The sequence below is a fragment of the Heterodontus francisci genome, chromosome 13 (genome assembly GCF_036365525.1).
Source record: "Heterodontus francisci isolate sHetFra1 chromosome 13, sHetFra1.hap1, whole genome shotgun sequence".
NCBI lineage: Eukaryota > Metazoa > Chordata > Chondrichthyes > Heterodontiformes > Heterodontidae > Heterodontus > Heterodontus francisci.
Genome location: NC_090383.1, coordinates 118,555,941 through 118,574,341, shown reverse-complemented (window position 1 = coordinate 118,574,341; position 18,401 = coordinate 118,555,941). Strand labels below are relative to the sequence as shown.

General features: G+C 41.2%; 1 protein-coding gene across 3 annotated transcripts in view; it reads left to right on the top strand.

Annotated features, from left to right (window-relative positions):
• LOC137376636 (collagen alpha-1(XII) chain-like) overlaps window positions 1-18,401 on the top strand; it is a 268,726-nt gene that overhangs the window by 10,560 nt on the left and 239,765 nt on the right. For 2 of the 3 annotated variants that reach the window (XM_068045570.1, XM_068045571.1), the window contains exons 2-3: window positions 612-716; window positions 9,038-9,154. In XM_068045570.1, the coding sequence (XP_067901671.1) occupies window positions 647-716; window positions 9,038-9,154 (187 nt within the window). In that variant the 5' untranslated portion in view covers window positions 612-646. The remainder of the gene's footprint in view (window positions 1-611; window positions 717-9,037; window positions 9,155-18,401) is intronic. The other variant, XM_068045573.1, reaches the window with a different exon arrangement.

Here is an 18,401-nt window from a genome sequence, read left to right as displayed (position 1 = left end):
AGGCTCCAGTCCTAAAAGAATCTTATTTGCACTTAATTCAACACACAAATGTGTAACTATGAGCGATAAGTTTTTTGAAGTCTTATGTAATGTGAAATTTTTCATCTTCCATCTAACTCCCTTTTCCTGCAGATAGAATTGTACTACTGGTGGCTATTTGTGATTGTTACTTTCTGGTATCCAAGGTCAATGTGAGCTGAGACAGTGAGTGTTATTAGGCAGTTCAGTTGTTTATATGCATCTGTTTGTGTGACCATTTCTGCGTGTGCATCTGTGTATGTGTGCATGTGAGCATTTGTGCCTCTGTGTGTATGTGTGTGTGTGTTTATGTGTGTGCCTGTCTGTGTGTGTGTCTGCGTTTATGTGTGTGTCTGCCTGTATGTGTGTCTATCTGTGTGTGTTCTGTGTTGGTCTGCATGTGTCTGTGTGTATGTGTGTCTGTGTGTATGTTTGTAGGTATGTGTCTGCCTGTGTGTTCCTGTGTGTGTATTACAGCCAAGTTCACTCCTGGTTACCCATTAAGTCATGGCCGAACCTTAGCTGAGCCCATTCTTAAATCTGACTGCCTCTCTTCACAATGCCACTAATAAGTGTTTCTTTTCTCTTTCCAGGTTCATTCATGCACTAGTGAGTCCAGCAAGTGAACATGAAGGGGCTATGCCTAGCAGTTGCTGCTGTCCTCGCAGCTCTATTTGCTTCCTCGGTGGAAGCTCAAGGTAATGTCTCATTCCTCTCCAGCCACTCCTGCACAAAGATGGTACTGGACCAGAGTCCAAGGGCTAATCCATGGTGATGACCAGTTCCTTCTGCTTTCCTAGCTGTTTTATTTTAGCTCCACTTCTCCGGTGATATAATCTTCCTCGAGGATGAGTGCAAATAAAATTAATTTAACTTTTCTCTCAATAGGTTCAATGAAATTCTGCTTCTTAATAACAGATCAATTTCTAATTATTGCATTGGTTATCTATTTGATTTTGGTTGTCTTCTTATATTAACAATTTGTTTATTCTTAACAGGGTGTGTAAAACCCCATGGTAACATCAGTAACATTCATTTATATTGTTGCATTAATAAATGCTTAGTGACGTTTACCTGATCACTTGAGAACACTGATGATAGTTTGAGCAAAGATCAATCACCAATGTATTCAGCTCATACATTGTATTCAACAGTGATACGCTAATAATTTTATTCTGAGCATGATTTGGTAATTATGCTTTAATTTATCTTTCTTTCCTACTGTAAGGAAACTACAGGAGCAAAATCTGTCTATGGCACCCAATGTACAAGCAAAATTACCCATACAGTGAATCTATTTCCTTACATTTATAATTCATGCAAAGTTACGAGAAACACAGACCAGAGGGAGTCTTCCCACGGTGTTTACAGTGTGACTAACACAGACACAGACCAAAATAATTTTTTTTGCCCATGCAATTCCATTAAAAGTTTCAACTTGTTGATAGAATATTGACCCTTCAGATTACCTCTCCCTTTTCTGTTTGTTTCAATCACACTTTATTTTAAATCTGTATAAAATGCAGTACTCAAATAATACACCAAATGCAGTTGAAATTAATGACTCAGAATAAAGCTGGATTTCATATTTTTTGAGAAAATGGCATGAATTCAGATAGCTTTCTGTGGAATTGATAAATTGATACATTATGTACCAGATTAGGCAGTGACCTGCCGATATTAAAGTATCATACTATTTAGACCTTTGTTCTGTTAGTTAACAGTCTCCAAGCAAAAGCACTGAAAATCCACATCAGTAGTTTCAGTTTGCCAGAGTGCAGATTATCTGTCAATCGAGACTCACTGTACTTAGCCAAGACCACTGAACCTAAGAGTAAGTTGGATAAGTTCCAATTGGTGATAAAGTATACTGGTCTTCCCTAACTGCAACTAATGGCCTTATAAGGAGAGACCCACCTCCTTCAAAGCCACGGGTTGAAATGCAGAAGAACTGCAGTCACCATGTTGGCTTGAACTCTTACAGTGTCTCAGTGGCATCTTTAACCAAATGATATAAATGTGGCTTATTTTAATTAATTTTAAAAGGAACGCGTTCCCCTGCCTTTGTCACATGCAAAAATAAGATATTTTATCCAAAGTATTTATTAGTCACCATTGTTACAGAACTCGCCAAGACTCCTTCAACAGCACCTTCTAAATCCATGACCTCTACCGCCTTGAAGGACAAGGGCAGCAGATGCTTAGGAACACCACCACCTGCAAGTTCCCCTGCATCATCCTGACTTGGGACTATATCACCATTCCTTCACTGTCACTGGGTCACAATCCTGGAACTCCCTTCCTAACCGCACTGTGGGTGTAGCTACACCACATGGACTGCAGCGGTTCAAGAAGGTGGCTCACCACCACCTTCTCAAGGGCAATTGGGGATGGCAATAAATGCTGTCCTAGCCAGCGATGCCCACATCCCAAGAAAAAAGAAATCAGAGAATCTCAGCAACATTACTATACTGTACAGGCACTGACAGAAACCACTAAGTATTTTGTCATGCCATTATTTAGAATACCAATGTCTTTATAATATTTGCATGCATTAAATTTCTTCCTACAGAGACAATAAATTTCATAGAATGTTACAGCACAGGAGGACATTCAGCCCATTGTATCTGTGCTGGCTCTTTGAAAGAGCTATCCAATTGGTCCCACTTCCCATAGCCCTGCATTTTTTTCCCCATTACAAGTATTTATCCAATTCATTTTTGACATTTACTATTCAATCTGCTTCCACTGCTCTTTCAAACAGCGTACTCCAGATCATTACAACTTCTTTCATCAACGATCTTAAATCTTGAGTCCTGTGGTTACCAACCCTCCCATCAGTGGAAACAGTTTCTCCTTATTTACTTAATATGTCCTCCCCATCAAGCAATGAATGAGCACATAAATAATTACACCAATAATTGCTTCAAGGCAGAAGTTATGACAGTAATATGCATGGCATGGTCACAGAGATAGTGGCTGGAAGTGAAAGATTTCTCAATGTTTTAACATCCGTTTGAAGTGCATTGTCTGATCAACGAGGACAATCGCGGTTTGCAAACCTATTTAATCATATGGAGCCACGCTTTTCTTTTCTAGGGAGGGAGATGCGCCATAATAGGTCGCAGTGTTTTTGACTATCATTCACTCTGATTCACATTTACCAGGTGTGCTATTAAGTTGTTGTGTGTGCGTGCATGACACGAATTACATTGCAGTGTTAACAGTGCAACATTTGGATTTCCAAAGAAGGAACGGGTCTTTAGCTGCAAAACTTTCTTTGATGCCAGCTCTGGAAACATGAAGATGCGAAGTCCAACACTCTCAACTGCAAACTATAAATACTTTTTTTTTTCCAACATACGAATGAAGATGCTCTGGAGGTCATCGCCTTGACGGACAGAGGAACAGCCAAGCTGTGTATAGGAAGCTCCTGGAGGGCGCATGCAAAGCGGCCACGAAAGAGCATTTTAAATGGTGACGGTCTGGAATGCACTGCCTGGGAGGGTGGTAGAGGCGGGTTGCCTCACATCCTTTAAAAAATACCTGGATGAGCACTTAGCACGTCATAACATTCAAGGCTATGGGCCAAGTGCTGGCAAATGGGATTAGGCAGACAGGTCAGGTGTTTTAATACATTGTGCAGACTCGATGGGCCGAAGGGCCTCTTCTGCACTGTATTATTCTGTGATTCTGTAAACAGAAATGGGGACTGAGAGCTCGGGGGTGCGCTGGGCTAACTTTGCCAGATCACGCGCTCCAGTTGTGTCATGCGCGTTCGCGGGGTGAGCTTGTGGGAGGTTCCAGTCTGAGCAAAGGACAGAAAGGTCAGAACATCCAAAAGGAGCAAACTTTGTGCTGAAAAATATATTTTCCCCTTCCTAACAATTACTAAATTATTCCTTAGTCTCCGGGGGGGGGGGGGGGGGGGGGGTGGGGGAATGCAAACATTATTTCTAAAATACAATTCCAAAGAAACATCTTCAATAGAAATTTTAATTTTTTAAAGAAAAACGGCATTATATTTTATATAATTATATCTGCAAAATGATAACTATACAGTCTAGAAACCTTGTTGCTCACGTTAGTTGAATGATCAGTATTATTTTAGCAGAGGCGATAAATCTGTTTAAAAGAAGTGGGTATTGCTGAAACAGATATTTTGCCGAAGCTTTTCGTCTTGCAAATTATCCTGATGAGTGCAAGAATACCAATGTTAGGGAAAGCAACAAATTTATACTCTATGAGAAGAGAGTGCTGATTAGTTGGCAAGTGGACTTTGATTGGTCGAGGTGTTGCCGTGGATAATGTACCAGTTTATGGTGATTGACAGTTAACTGCCAATCGTTCTTTGAAATTTAAACCAGGTAGCTTGACTCTGATTGGTCTCGACATTGCCCTTAGGAATGAACCAGCAGTCACTTATTTTGTTTAGCTGAAACAGGCGCAATGTGTGTACATGTTCTTTCTGTCTGCGAAGAACAGGGCTCTGTGTATTAATATATGTAGCTTCCATTACGTACAAATGCACCACACTGTGAGCCTGACTGATCCAGTGTGCTAAGAATTACACTGAAAACCAATTTAAGATTGTCAGTCGGGCTCGCAGTGTGGCACATTTGTGCGTACTGGAAGCTGCATATATTAATACACAGGGCCCTTTTCTTTGCGGACAGAAAGAACATGTACACACTGTTACGACCAGGTGAGAGGGGTCTAAGGGTTCCCACTCAGCCTTTGCCTGGTTTAACCAGGGACAATCTTTACGGTCACTGGTCACGAAACTAGGTCGCACTCCAAGTGCACCCGGTGTAAAGGTACCTCCAATACCATTCACCACCATTCTGGAGTTTACTGCACTCTTTTATGGAAAGGTCAGGCCTTTTCCCAGTAAAAGGTACCCTGATGGAAAGTGCAGCAGAAAAAGCTGTGGCATAAACTGCAGTAATAGTGAGACCTAGGAAGCTTACGGCTGCAAGTGCAGGAAAATTTAATAGGATTCCTGAGGATTATCAGGGGTTTGTGTCTGAAGGGAGAGTAACCCCATACCCCTTGAGTGGGGCAAGCAAGCCCATTGTAATTATCAGGGACACAAGGGCCTCCACAAGCAGCGTCTCTTAGCATGCAAATGTCCTTCCAGCCCAGTGTCTGGTGATCTTCAAACAAGTCATTTCTTCACTCCAGCAACAGTTTAAAATCAGTGTTCATATGACAAAATTAATATGCCTCTCTTGGCAGGTGGGGGTCTGTATGACAACACATTGTGCCTATTTCAGCTAAACAAAATAAATGACAGCAATTTGCTGGTTCATTCCTCACGGCAATGCCGTGACCAATCAGAGTCAAGCTGCCTGATTTAAATTTCAAACAAAGCTTGGCAGTTAACTGTCAATCACCATAAACTGGTGCATTCTCCATGGCAATGCCTCTACCAATCAGAGTCCACTTGCCAACCAATCAGCATTCCCTTCTCATACAGTATAAATTTGTTGCTTTCCCTTACATTGGTATTCTTGCGGGTTGTCCTGATGAGTGCAAGATGAAAAGCTTCATTAAAATGTCTCTATTTTCAGCAAAACTCAAGCTCTTTACTACCAAATGACTATAACTAGAAGAAGTGAGTTAACGTTCATGTTAACGTGGAAAATCTTGCGAATGTGCTAAGCATTCGCGCAGGAGTATCGGCAACAGGGATTCCTAGATTTACATTTCTTTGAGGAGGGGGGAAAACTCGAGTGATTGTGAGGGTGAATGAAAAGTGACTGTTGAGTGAATGTCAAAAGAACATTTCTTTTCACACACACACAAATAATTTCTCTGTAAAGAACTTGATGCGCAGATTTTTCCCCCAATGATCCGGAGAGAGAGGGCAAGCTGCGTCTGATTTTCGGCTTTTTGAAACCCACCACCTCTACGGGAGTAGAGCGGGGGAACGCTTCATGCGATTTTAACAAGCTTAAAATTTCCATCGGATTTTCCATCGCTGACGAGACGCGGAGCCTCCGCCCTCACCTCCCTCCCCCACCGTCGCTAGGAATTTCGAGGGGCCTTCGGCGGGATTGAGAGTGAGCAGGGGGTGCGGCCAGATCTCTCCCCTGGGAGGCACTGACAGGAGTCGGTGAAAGTCTGGACTTACTCTCATCCCTCTGCGATACATTTGCCCCAATTAACAAACAAACACTCAGGTTGGTAATGCTGCTTTTTTTCCACCTAACGATATAAATTGCTATTATTTTAAAAATTAAATGTCTGCTCAGCTCAGTTTTGTCTACCTTTGCATTAAATTTGTCCTGAGCTGTAGATCTTGGAAACAAGAAAGATATTTTACAATGATATTCTATCCTCTATAGTCCTGGGCACTAACATAAGAATGGTTTGTAAGTGACATTTATTTTGCTTGACTCAGATATTAACTGGGACTTGTGCATGTGAGTTTATACCATGTATAGTGATGTGTTGTATCAAATCAGAGCATGTTTAATCTACCTTGCACTTCCATATTGCATGGCATTTTTATATGAGGAAACAACTCAGTAGAATTATTTATTATGTTTAATTTTCTAATTTGCAGCCAAAGGTAACCACAAGAGTTAAACAAATATAAAAATAGCCCGATAGAATTTAACCTGTTATGCATGTGTCGCCCTTGCGCTGACAGATAAACACCGCTGAAACCGAATAAAAAATACTACCCAGTGCATGCACTGTTCCAGAATGGGAATATCATTATAAAATATGTGGAAAAGTCTTTTGTGTTTAAGCTTTCATTGTGAGAGGGTGGAAACTCGTGTCACTGCCATCAGTTTCGATTTGCATGAGTGTGAGGCACTAATTAATGTGACCAGCCAGTCTCTAATCAGAGTTTTAAAAATCCATTTGTCTCCGAATGTTTTTTTTTAATTTCTCGTATATTTTGTTACAGTGCTTATGTGTGTATCGGAAGTCCTGTATTTTGCGAGTGATTGGGAAGGGGTGCGGTGGTGGGAGGTTGGTGGGGAATGGGTCTGAAAGAGGTTGAGAATCTATAGGATGAAGGGTACACAGTATGAAGATACAAATGGGACAATTTAACCTACCCCACCCATCGGGGAACTGACCGGATTGGGTGTAACCCTGGTTTTACATTCACCTCCCTCGTCAATGTATTGAAATCACTGGAGAGCAACACTGGGAAGAGGCCGTTCAGCCCCTCCAACCTGTTCCCCATTCAGTTAGATCATGGCTGGTCTGTATCTGAACTTCATTTCCCCATTTTGCTCCTGCACCTCTTAATATCTTTGCTGAACAAAAATCTATCAATCTCGGTTTTGCTATTTTCGGTTGCCCCCCCCCCCCCCCCCCCCCAGTCTGAACAGTTTTTGGGGAAGAGAGTTCCAGATTTCCACTATCCTTAGTGTGCTTCCTGGCATCACCCCTTAATAGCCTAGCTTTAATTTTAAGGTTATGTGTCGCTCTGTTCTGGACTCACCCCCATCCCAACCGCCGCGTCAACTAAAGAAAATAGTTTCTGTCCACAATCCTTCAATCACCTTAACACAGACATTCCAACAGATCCCATGGACTTCCCGCTGGGCAAGTTAGGTTAAAGTGGCTTGGTATGTGGTGCGTGTACACAGGAAAAGACAGCCTCTCATATACACAGTGAAATACAGGCCGACTCTGATTATATTACAGAAGCACTGTTGTTCCCAACACCTGCGTTTCTTTGTGAAGGTCCGCGTCAACGTCTTGCAGTGTCTCTTGCTGTGAATTATGTGACTGTGAAAGAGCTTGTCTGTTCAAATGTTGTGACTGTTTCAACAACACACGGTGAAATCTTTCTCAAACACCAGCAGGTGCTTTGAAGATTGCCAGTGTGGCCTGGTGTACAGATTAACATCTACAGATTAACAGCGATTTCTTTCAATACAGAAGCTTTAGCAAATTATCGGAAGACCATACAGTACTTGTGTGTGTGTGTGTGCATCTTTTTGTAATTAGACTAACTTTTTTATGTCTAGCTGGTGTTTGAGCTCAGAGGGCCATTCATCTTGGTCGGTTAACTTAAAAAAAAGTTTTTTAAAAAGAAGTTTAAGTTAGTATTTTGTGTTCATATTACCACAGACCTTAAACAAATAATCACGACTTTCCATTGTTCAGATTTTAGTTTGACACCAGATCCACATCGATGATAATTAATTAGCTATGATAATAGATCGACTAAAATGATAATCGATGTTGTGCACATTCAACCATTCGAACGATTAAGGACAATTCCCATCAGTACTAAAATAAGTGTGATAAAGATTCCTTATCTTTTTAAATCACTTTTTAAAAAAAACTGCCTCAGTGAAGTGGCTGAAAAATCTGGAATCAAATCGATATTTGGTTGCCGAATTCTTATATTTTTCTATTATGTATGAAAAGGAGAAAGGCTGTTTACAGTCGATCTTTCAAGTTTCTTACGACTAATTGGACAGATTGAAATCCCTAACTTTCAGGCAAGATGTGAAAACTCAAAGTCTGCTATTTTGGCGAGTAATTTGACAAGCTTTGTATTGAGTGCAGCAAGCATGCAATGATCAAAACTTGTCCCCGGACTGAGTGTTAGATGTTTGCCTATTTGGGTATTGTATCTGTGTAGCCGCTCTACATGTACTTGGATGTGTTATTAATCGTTGTTTTATCCTTTTTTGTTTCTTGCTGGCAACTCGTGAACTGCCCCTTGTGCTCTCCTTGTGCTGTTTATATTTTATGTCAATATTAATTTGTGTTCATGTCAGCTTTTGACATTTGTGTTATATGGTCCTCTTTACCTGCCAACAATAGACATCAAAACTCCTCATGCTTATTGTTGGAAACAAATTTATGCAAAGATGTAGGTTTCGAAACGCTTAGCTGTCATTGACCAATTCTGCTTGCAAGCATTGCAGTGTGAACAGTCTTTTCATAAAACAAACACTCTCTCTGCTTTGATAGCAGAGCGGGGAGCCTCGCCTAGATTGACGTCTTCTTTTCTGTGACATTTTTCTCTCCGCAGTGGAGCCTCCCACACAGCTGAAGTTTAAAATTTTGACTGAAAGTAGTGTTCAAATGATGTGGAGACGGTCACGCGGCAGAATACAAGGCTACAGATTAACCTTAGCACCGACAAGTGGTGAGTGAATGTTGCCGCAGCTGGCGCTGAGAATGAAGCTGCATTTCAAGCACTGTTTTCAGGAGATCTGTGTCATAATTGGGCGTCATTTTACCCAATCGCATCTTCCCAGAGCAATAGAAAGAGCTTCCATTGCTATAGCGCCTGTCACGGTCTCAGGACATGCAGACGCGCTTCACAGCGAATGAAGTATTTTTGAAGTGCAGTCAGAGAATCACTCAGCATAGAAGGAGGCCATTCGGCTCATCATACCCGTACTAGATCTTTGAAAGAGCTATACAATTAGCTCCACTCCTCTGTCCTTTCCCCCGTAGCCCTGTAAAATATTTCTTTTTTAAGTATTGTTATGACCAGGTGAGAAAGGGGTCTAGGGTTCCCTTTCAGCCATCACCTGGTCTTACCATAACTGGGTTTAAACAGTGTTAGCTCCCCCTTGGTGAATCCTGCTTTCCAATTATAAGGCAAAGAAACCAGCACAAACAGGTTTTTTAAGGTTTAAAGGAGAAAGGTTGACATTTATTAAACTTAAACTCTAATTCAATTAACGCCTATGGATATACGGCGCTCCCATACTAGCATACATATGCGATAAATACATGCAGATAGAGACAGGAAAGAGCAGAAGAAAAATAAAGTGGAAAAGTTTGAGGCAGTCTCTGAAGAGAGTTTTTGTTGCAGTTCTCAAGCTCACTGTCGAGTCCTTGGTTGTAGGTAGATCTTGCTCTTCGTTGGGGCCCAGTATTCTTCTTAAATCTTGTTCGCTGTAGGAGACCTTTCTCTCTTGAGGTTCATGTGTCTTCAGTGGATTTGGAGTTCCGTGAGAAAGAGATGGGAGCCAGACAGGAGAGGTCCCACTCATTCCAGGAGCATACTGCAGTCTCTGAGTTCAAACTGTTTGTACAATTCAGAAAAACCAGGTTGCCAAGCAAGCTAGTCATGTGACCAACTGGTCTGACCATGTCCGTTTGTGGATTCGGCCATCCCAGCAGTCATCCTGAAATTTGAGCTTCCTCACCTTCAATGTCTGATGCTCAAAGTCCATTGTGGGTTAAATTGGATAAGGGAAGTAACTCCTTTGTCTCCACAAGCACTGTCTGTTAATATGCAAATGTCTTTCCAGCCAAGGGCTGGTGATTTTTTTTTAAACAAGTCCTTTCTTCACTTCAGCAACAATTTTCAAATCAATGTTCATATGACAAAATTAATATGCCTCATTCTTGGCAGGTGTTGGGGGGGGTGGGGGTGGGGGGGGGGGGCGGTGCGGTGGTTCTGCATGACAGTATCTATCCAAATCCCTTTTGAAAGTTACTATTAAATCTACTTCCACCACCTTTCCAGGCAGCGCATTACAGATAGTAACAAATTTCTGCTTTAAGTTTCTCATCTCCCCTCTGGTTCTTTTGCCTATTATCTTAAAACTGCATCCTTTGATTATTAACCTTCCTTGCCACTGGAAACTCTGTATTTATTCTATCAAAACCCTTCATGATTTTGAAAACCTCTATAAAATTTCCCCTGAGCCTTCTCTGCACCATCAAGAACAATCCCAGCTTCTCCAGTCTGTCAACATAAATGCATTCCTACATTCCTGTTATTCCCCCCTTTCTTCCCCCAACCAAGATTCCCTTTGACTAATCATGAGCCAGTAACTATTCCCCTGGGTCAGTTAAAAATCAACCATCTTAGTTGTGGATCTGGAGTCACATGTAAGACAGACCAGGTAAGGATGGTAGGTTTCATTCCTTAAAGAACATGAGTGGCTCAGTTGGGATTTTATGATAATCCAACAGCTTCATGGTCACTTTTGCTGATAGCAGATATTCCCAAACTATCATGTGAGATTTGAACTCACATTTATGACATTATTAGTCCAGGATTACAAATGTGCTACTGTGCCTCTATAGAGGGCCCATTTTATAAAACATGTCAATGCTGTGAAGGATTCATCAGTGTATTTACAGACTTGTTGTAAAAGTAATTCCCACTGCACCAAAGAGCTTTGCACACACATTCCAGTGATTTTTTGAGTTTGATTGTCCTTGGGCTACATTTATGGCATAGAGCTCCTTAAAAAGAAATGTGCTTTTCTGGAAATAACATAAATGCTTTCTTTTTTTTGCAAATTGCAAATGAACATGTTAAGTTAGCAATGTTTAAATGAAATTAACAGTACTTTTAGTGGTTCACTAATAGCTTAAAAATCTGGTTGCATGTAAAAAAGGATTTTTTTGCTCAGGCAGTGAAATCTGCTTAATGAACTATTTTGTTTTATTCTCTTAATTTTCCCCCTTGTTGGGAGCTATTTCCAGGTTACTGTTAGCTCTCAGGCCTGCCTTAAAAAACTATGTACGCGAGTCTAGTATGCAGCCCATGGGCTATCCATTGCCCCTGTTTTGGTGATCTGGCCTATAAAACCCAGACAACTCGCTTTCGTTTGTACCTAAATTTCTCATTTGCTGGTTTTGTGCTGTTTCAATTTTGTTAGTCTGGAATAGGCTGGATTGTTGTAATTGCACTGTGCCCCATTGATGGATAAATCCTAAACTGGAACAACCAGATCTGTTAATATGAGTAACTTGAGGTAGGTAGAAACTAATGGGAATGTGGACTTTAACATGTGTTTCCTGAGGCTCTATGGTCAGCACACATGTTAGGCTTTGAAGGTAAAAAACTGGGACCTCCTTCCATCAAGGGGTATAGTCTTAGTATTTGTAACATCAGGAACAAGCCCTATCCTATCCTTGGCCAATATCCACAGATGTGGACATTCTTGTAGGATTCAATGGATGGGGATTTGAAATGGGAGCCAAGGCTGATTTTTCCCTCTCTAAACTGGGGTCACCAAAGTCAAAATTAGTGCCCTCACCACTGCCCTGCTTGACATCACAACCATCTCACCACAGACTGAGAAACCTAAGACCTTCCTGAAATAAAAACAGAAAGTGCTGGAAATACTCAGCAGGTCTGGCAGCATCCGTGGAGAGAGAAACAGAGATAACGTTTCAGGTCGATGACCTTTCATCAGAAGATCTTTATTTCAGGTTTACAGCATCTGCAGTGTTTTGCTTTTATCTGAGACCTTCCTGGCCTGTTCAGTTCAGTTGCCAAATGTAGAGAGCTGATTGTCTAAGAGAGTGTGTGCAGTAGAAAAGATCTTGATGTCGCCAGAATTAAGCAAGTATCTTTCTGCTGTTTTCTGAGGGAATTTGAGTATTTTCCCCTGTCCTGCTTTAGAAAAGCCCTCTGCATTATACTCCATTTGTGCTGTGAAAGACCTGGCAAAAAAATTGTTAATACGTTTAAAAATAAAATATAAGGTGGAAAATTTCTATTTGATAGTAGCGGGAGAATGTGTAATACGTTTGTATTAAATTCTCTGCTATTTAAATGCAGGTGTTAATGTGTTTATTTCAGGCAGATTAGCTTTGTTGTTAAAAAAGCAGACTGAGGACTGTCATGCAAATACACTAAGCATGCATCCCCGATTATCACTGATAATAACTTGTGAAAGGGAAGTATCAGTCAATGTCACAAATCTTAATTATCACCAGATTTAAAAGGTGCAGTGAATTTTAATAAAAATCACTCATTGCTATCAGTCACATTAGTGTTTATGAATGGATTGACTGTGAATGCCAGATACTGGCTACATTTTGTTAATTATTTTTAATCTTGCTCAATTAAAAATTCTCATCTGATGACTAAATACAATTTTGCAGACAATGTATCTAGGACCAGCTTGATGTGAGTGCAGGCTGGAGATTGTAACTTCAGTTCCCTCAGCCACAGTCACATCTGCCGAGGCCTTGGGTTGACACCCACATTTAACCTTTATGTATTTTGTTTAAAAAAGGAAAATTTAATATAAGTTGTAAAGGTTTGCATCTTGACAATAGACCGGATTCAGAGTGATTCAAGTTTGTTTTAAATATAGACGGGTTGATCTTCTCTGGGATTTCACACGGGGAATGTAGATATTAGAACATAGAAACTGGAGTAGGCCATTCAGCCCCTCGAGCCTGTTCTACCATTCAATGAGATCATGGCTGATCTGTATCTTAACTCCATCCACCCACCTTAGCTCCATGTCTGTCCATACCCTTGTGCAGCAAAATTCTATCAATCTCATGTTAAAATACTGTTTGGAAGAGAGTTCCACATTTCTAACACCCTTTGTGTCAAGAAATGTTTCCTAACTTCACTCCTGAATGGCCTGATTCTGATTTTAAGATTATGTTTTCAGATTATGTCCTTGTCCTAGACTACCCCCATCCCACAGCACCGTGACCCACCCTCCAACCCAGCAGAACAAGTTTCTATCTACCCTATCAACAACTTTCAAAGTCCTAAAAAACCTCAATCAAATCACCCTAACCTTCTGTATTCCAGGGAATACAAACCTACTTTATGTAATCTTTCCTCATTATCTAATCCTTGGAGACCTGGGTGAATTATGTTTCTTATTCACACAGTTACCTGATCAGGAGCCCCAGTGCAATGAATACCAGGTAGGAATTACTTTACTGATCCCCATGAGCTTGTCTGTTACCCCAGTGAGTGTCAAAATGGCTTGAAAGGGATAAAGTTGCAATTTACATTTCACACATCAAACCGAGAGCTCCCAGTTTTACCAGATGTCTGAACAGCCGGTTCACACTGGATCTAACAGCCTTGTTCCCGTTTTGCCATCATGACATGGTAAGTGTGCCAGAGATAAGGAAGGAGAGATGGGAGACTAGACTGCTGAAGCCCATATTTACACTACAGCAGGGATCTGAAACTTGTGTCTGAAAGCCCCATTTTCCGGTGCTGAAATCAATGTTTAAATGCACCCTCAAGGGAAGCATTTGACAAATCTCCAAACTCTTTGAAACAGAAGGATTTTGCATCGTGATCTGCAAGCTTAGGAGCATTGAATGAGTTGTCAGTCGTCAATGACGACATTTTCCACTTGCAGCCCAGACTGAGGGGAAAAAAGTACCAAATTTCTGATCCTGTAACAGGCATCACGGGAACCTGTGCTGCCGGTGTCTAGACTGATTTTAGAAATGACCATCCTTTGGGAAATGCTTTCAAGTCCACATCCTGTTCATTGCCACTGATGTGAAGTCTGTCATGTACTCAGGGACCTGCTTCTTTTCATTTCTGCATTACATGTGGTCTCCATTGTGAGCAGTGAGAGCAAAGTAATGGAATGTAGGCAAAATTCCATCATCTTTCTTAATGCATATTCCTTACAGCACTGAGTTGCGGTGTTGGTTGGGGGTAGGGATGGGGGAAGGTATTAATCTGTTCCAGATGCTGCTTTTTCCATTCCATTTGCAAAAGAGCTGAAAAGTTTTCAGCATGAAATATAGGCATCTACAGAAGAAAAGTCAAAAAGATGAAAGAAGCTCATTTGGCTGTCAAATCCCATCCCTCCATACTAGCTCTCTGATCTTATTATCGGACTTCACTTTGAACTTCCCAATTTTTGCTTGTCTCTTGCTATTGTGCTTAGCAAAACGGGGACAAATTTGGAAGTCCCAGTGTAAATCGATACTGAATCTGAGAGAAATGTATTCTAGGTTTGATGTGTGCAATACACACTTATCCTTTTGAATACATTTTACTCACTGGAATTACAGTTAAACTCATGAGGACTAAGTAATTCCTGCCTGGTCCTCGTTAGTAGATTATTGATGGCTTTTGCTCTAAATCTCCTGGGTTACTTTGACGTATTATTTGGGTTTATCTTATCTATCTCATAAAATATTTTACAGACCTTGATGGCCTCCTTTCAACATTTTCCTTATAAGGCTATAAAGCTTGTGGTTCACTAATCTTCCCTCGTAGTTCATCCTGTTTGATCTTATTTGTACCATCTCCAATACAACTGCACCTTTTTTTTAGCATGTGGCATGATTGAACTCAATACCCCTCGTGCAGCCTCACCAATACCTTGTGAAGCCTTAGCATAATCTCTGCAGGTTTGTACTGTGCTGTTCTGTCAGCACATCCCAGTACTCTATGTTCCTTCCCCCGCACACCTCCACCCCTCCAAAATGTTCGAGACACTCCAGCACAGGCATGATGGGCCAAATGGCGTCCTTCTATGTATCATGCTATGATTCTGTGAACTATCACTCTAAGTGTCTCATTAAGTTTCCCAGTGGCAATTGTTTTCCATTTATTTTATGCACATTTATTCAACCAATGTGCATTTTTTACAGTTATCAGAACTAAGCCTCATTCAACATTTGTCTGCTCAGTTGCACCCTTGACCAAAATCCTTCCACAATCTTTAGATGCATCCTCTTCCTTTTTATATCTCTCTATTATGGTATTTTCAGCACATTTGACAACAGTACTGTGAGCTGCAGACCCACCGGCCGTCCATGTCTCCGTTATAAAGACGTCTGCAAACGCGACATGAAATCGTGTGACATTGATCACAAGTCGTGGGAGTCAGTTGCCAGCATTCGCCAGAGCTGGCGGGCAGCCATAAAGACAGGGCTAAATTGTGGCGAGTCGAAGAGACTTAGTAGTTGGCAGGAAAAAAGACAGAGGCGCAAGGGGAGAGCCAACTGTGCAACAGCCCCAACAAACAAATTTCTCTGCAGCACCTGTGGAAGAGCCTGTCACTCCAGAATTGGCCTTTATAGCCACTCCAGGCGCTGCTTCACAAACCACTGACCACCTCCAGGCGCGTATCCATTGTCTCTCGAGATAAGGAGGCCCAAAAGGGAAGGGAGACATTTGCTTTCAGTATCCAGATTATTTATGTAGATTGGAAATACCTGAGTCCAAAGCACCGGCCTTATAGAACCTCAACTCAACACCTCTCCCAATCTGACATATCCCCAGCAAATACTCTCATTAACTGTTTTCAGACCAATCACTCATCCAGGTCCTTGTTCTACACTGGATTCCTGAAGCTTTTGAGTTTAATAAAAAGTCTTTCATAGATAACTTTGATGGAAACTTTGAATGTTCAAATACAATAAAGAGTTCTCCCTCTAAAAATGCTAAGGAATTTGATAAAGCTGTATTTTCCCTTTCTAAGTCCATGCTGTCTATCACATTAAATTGTTATAAACACTCACACATCCTACCCCTTGGAATGCATTCTAATTTTTTTACCTGTGTCTAAACTGCCTGTAGTTGCCTGGATCAAATTATAGCTCACCTTAAACATAGGCATTGATTTTAGTTGGTTCCAATTCCAGAGGACCTGCTGTTGCTGATGAATCTCTCATGATGTAACCAGTGCCTTTGCCAATCTCCCCTATCGTCACCTTGGTGCCTTAAAAAAGAAGCTTCCTGGCTCAAGGAATGTGTTAGTCTCGAGTTCCTTTAGACTACCAAATATTTCTACCATTCAATGCACATGCCCTGGAACATCGAGGAGCTAGTTATTATCACTGTATATAATTTTTAGAAAATATTCTTCCAATATTCTTTAAAAAGCTCACTTTTTGTTCCTGCGATGAGATTGCCAGAAAGTTTAAATTTAATCATATTATGGTCACTGGTCTCTAAAGGATCCACTGCTCTCATATTATTGGGTGTTACCCTGTTGAAAGAACCTGATCTAGATCTGAATTTCTCCTGTTGGATCAAAAGCAGTATTGTGTTGTACCCCACTTAGTCGCAAAGAGTTTGACCATTTTTTCTATTTGTTTGGCAAATCTCACAGCAATGCCATTGGTGGTAATTTTAACTTTAGCCAATATTGCAGAACGATGACAGTGTACAACAGTTCATGTCACAACTCTCTGCATTTTTAAGTCCGTGAAAGTAAACAGGGTGCTGACTTGATTACTCATTTTTACACTATTGCGCATAGTCAAAATCTACCCCTTTTGCCATTAAACGTAACACTGGTTGGCATCCTTCCAACTACAAAAGATAATGGACATGCTGCAAACAATCCAGTTAGGTGGGGTGTCTTCTCTTGATGCACCTTTGTTGATGGCTGGTGAAGGCTAAACCTTGAGAGGCAGATTCTGTCACAAGTGCTGCACGTGAAGCTGCCAAGTGACGCTGTGAGTTGTTGTTTTTGGCATTGGCGCCTGTTGCCAAGCTGCTGTAGCAACTGGTCATCGTGGTAGTGCAGACCAGTCCACAGGATGTGTCGCCATTTCCCTCTTTCGCCAGCTAGTGACTCCCAGGTGCGATAGTTGACATTTAGGACCTTCATGTCACGCTTGCAAGCATCCTTGAAGCAGAGCTTTGGACGCCCCACTGGTTGTCTGGCCCCGGCTACCTCACCATACAGAAAGTCCTTGGGTATGTGACTGTCTTCCATCCTGCGGACTTAACAAACTACCCCAGTAATTGTTTAATTATGTGATTTATTCCCCTTAATACCCTTTATCCTTACCTAGCAAAAATCTATTTATCAGATAACACCCAGCTTTTGGGGGAGAGACACAAAAGGATGTAGTCATTTAATTGCTCAGAGAAATTAGAGAAAACCTAAAATAAAAACAGAAAGTGCTGGAAATACTCAGCGGGTCTGGCAGCATCTGTGGAGAGAGAAACAGAGTTAACGTTTCAGGTCTGTGGTCTTTCATCAGAACTCTTTAAGAATACCAGTTGTCACTCAATGCATTGTGAGCTGAGCGGAGAGGCATATAAATACAGTAGGCTCCACACGGAGTCTCCAGCAGTTTCCCGCTGCTCTCCGAGAGGGTGTAATTCCTCTTCCTTAAATCTTGAGAGATTACGATATTCCACACCACCACCACTGCCCACCACCCCCCCCCCCCCCGCCCCCGCTTCTCAACGTTTATATAGGAAATACTCGAATTAAAAATGATTTGTTCCGAACTTTCCACTTTACTTTCCTGGATTATCATTCTTCTCTTAAATTCAAAATCATGTGCATAGTTTTTGTACCAGTTTGACTCTGAATTGTGAAAAGTGGCCATCCTTACCTGATATTTACACATGACACTTTCCCTGGTGTGATATGGCTGAGATCGGAAACTCAGTCCATGTGGACATGGCGCATTTTTCTTGTGTGTAATATATATAAACTACTTGGTAGACAGCAGGGCCATATTCTGGATTTTATTCTCAATGAGCTGTTTGTGCAAAGTCTTTTATTGTATTTAATTACAAAAACTATAACCATAACCAATGTGAATGGAGAAGTTGATAACAGTGTGGTATGGAGTTATGGAAATCAGAAGGTCCTAAATCAGGAAAGTCTCAAGTTCACTTCCCATTTTACTCTGAGTTGGCCAGTGGGTTTGGGGGG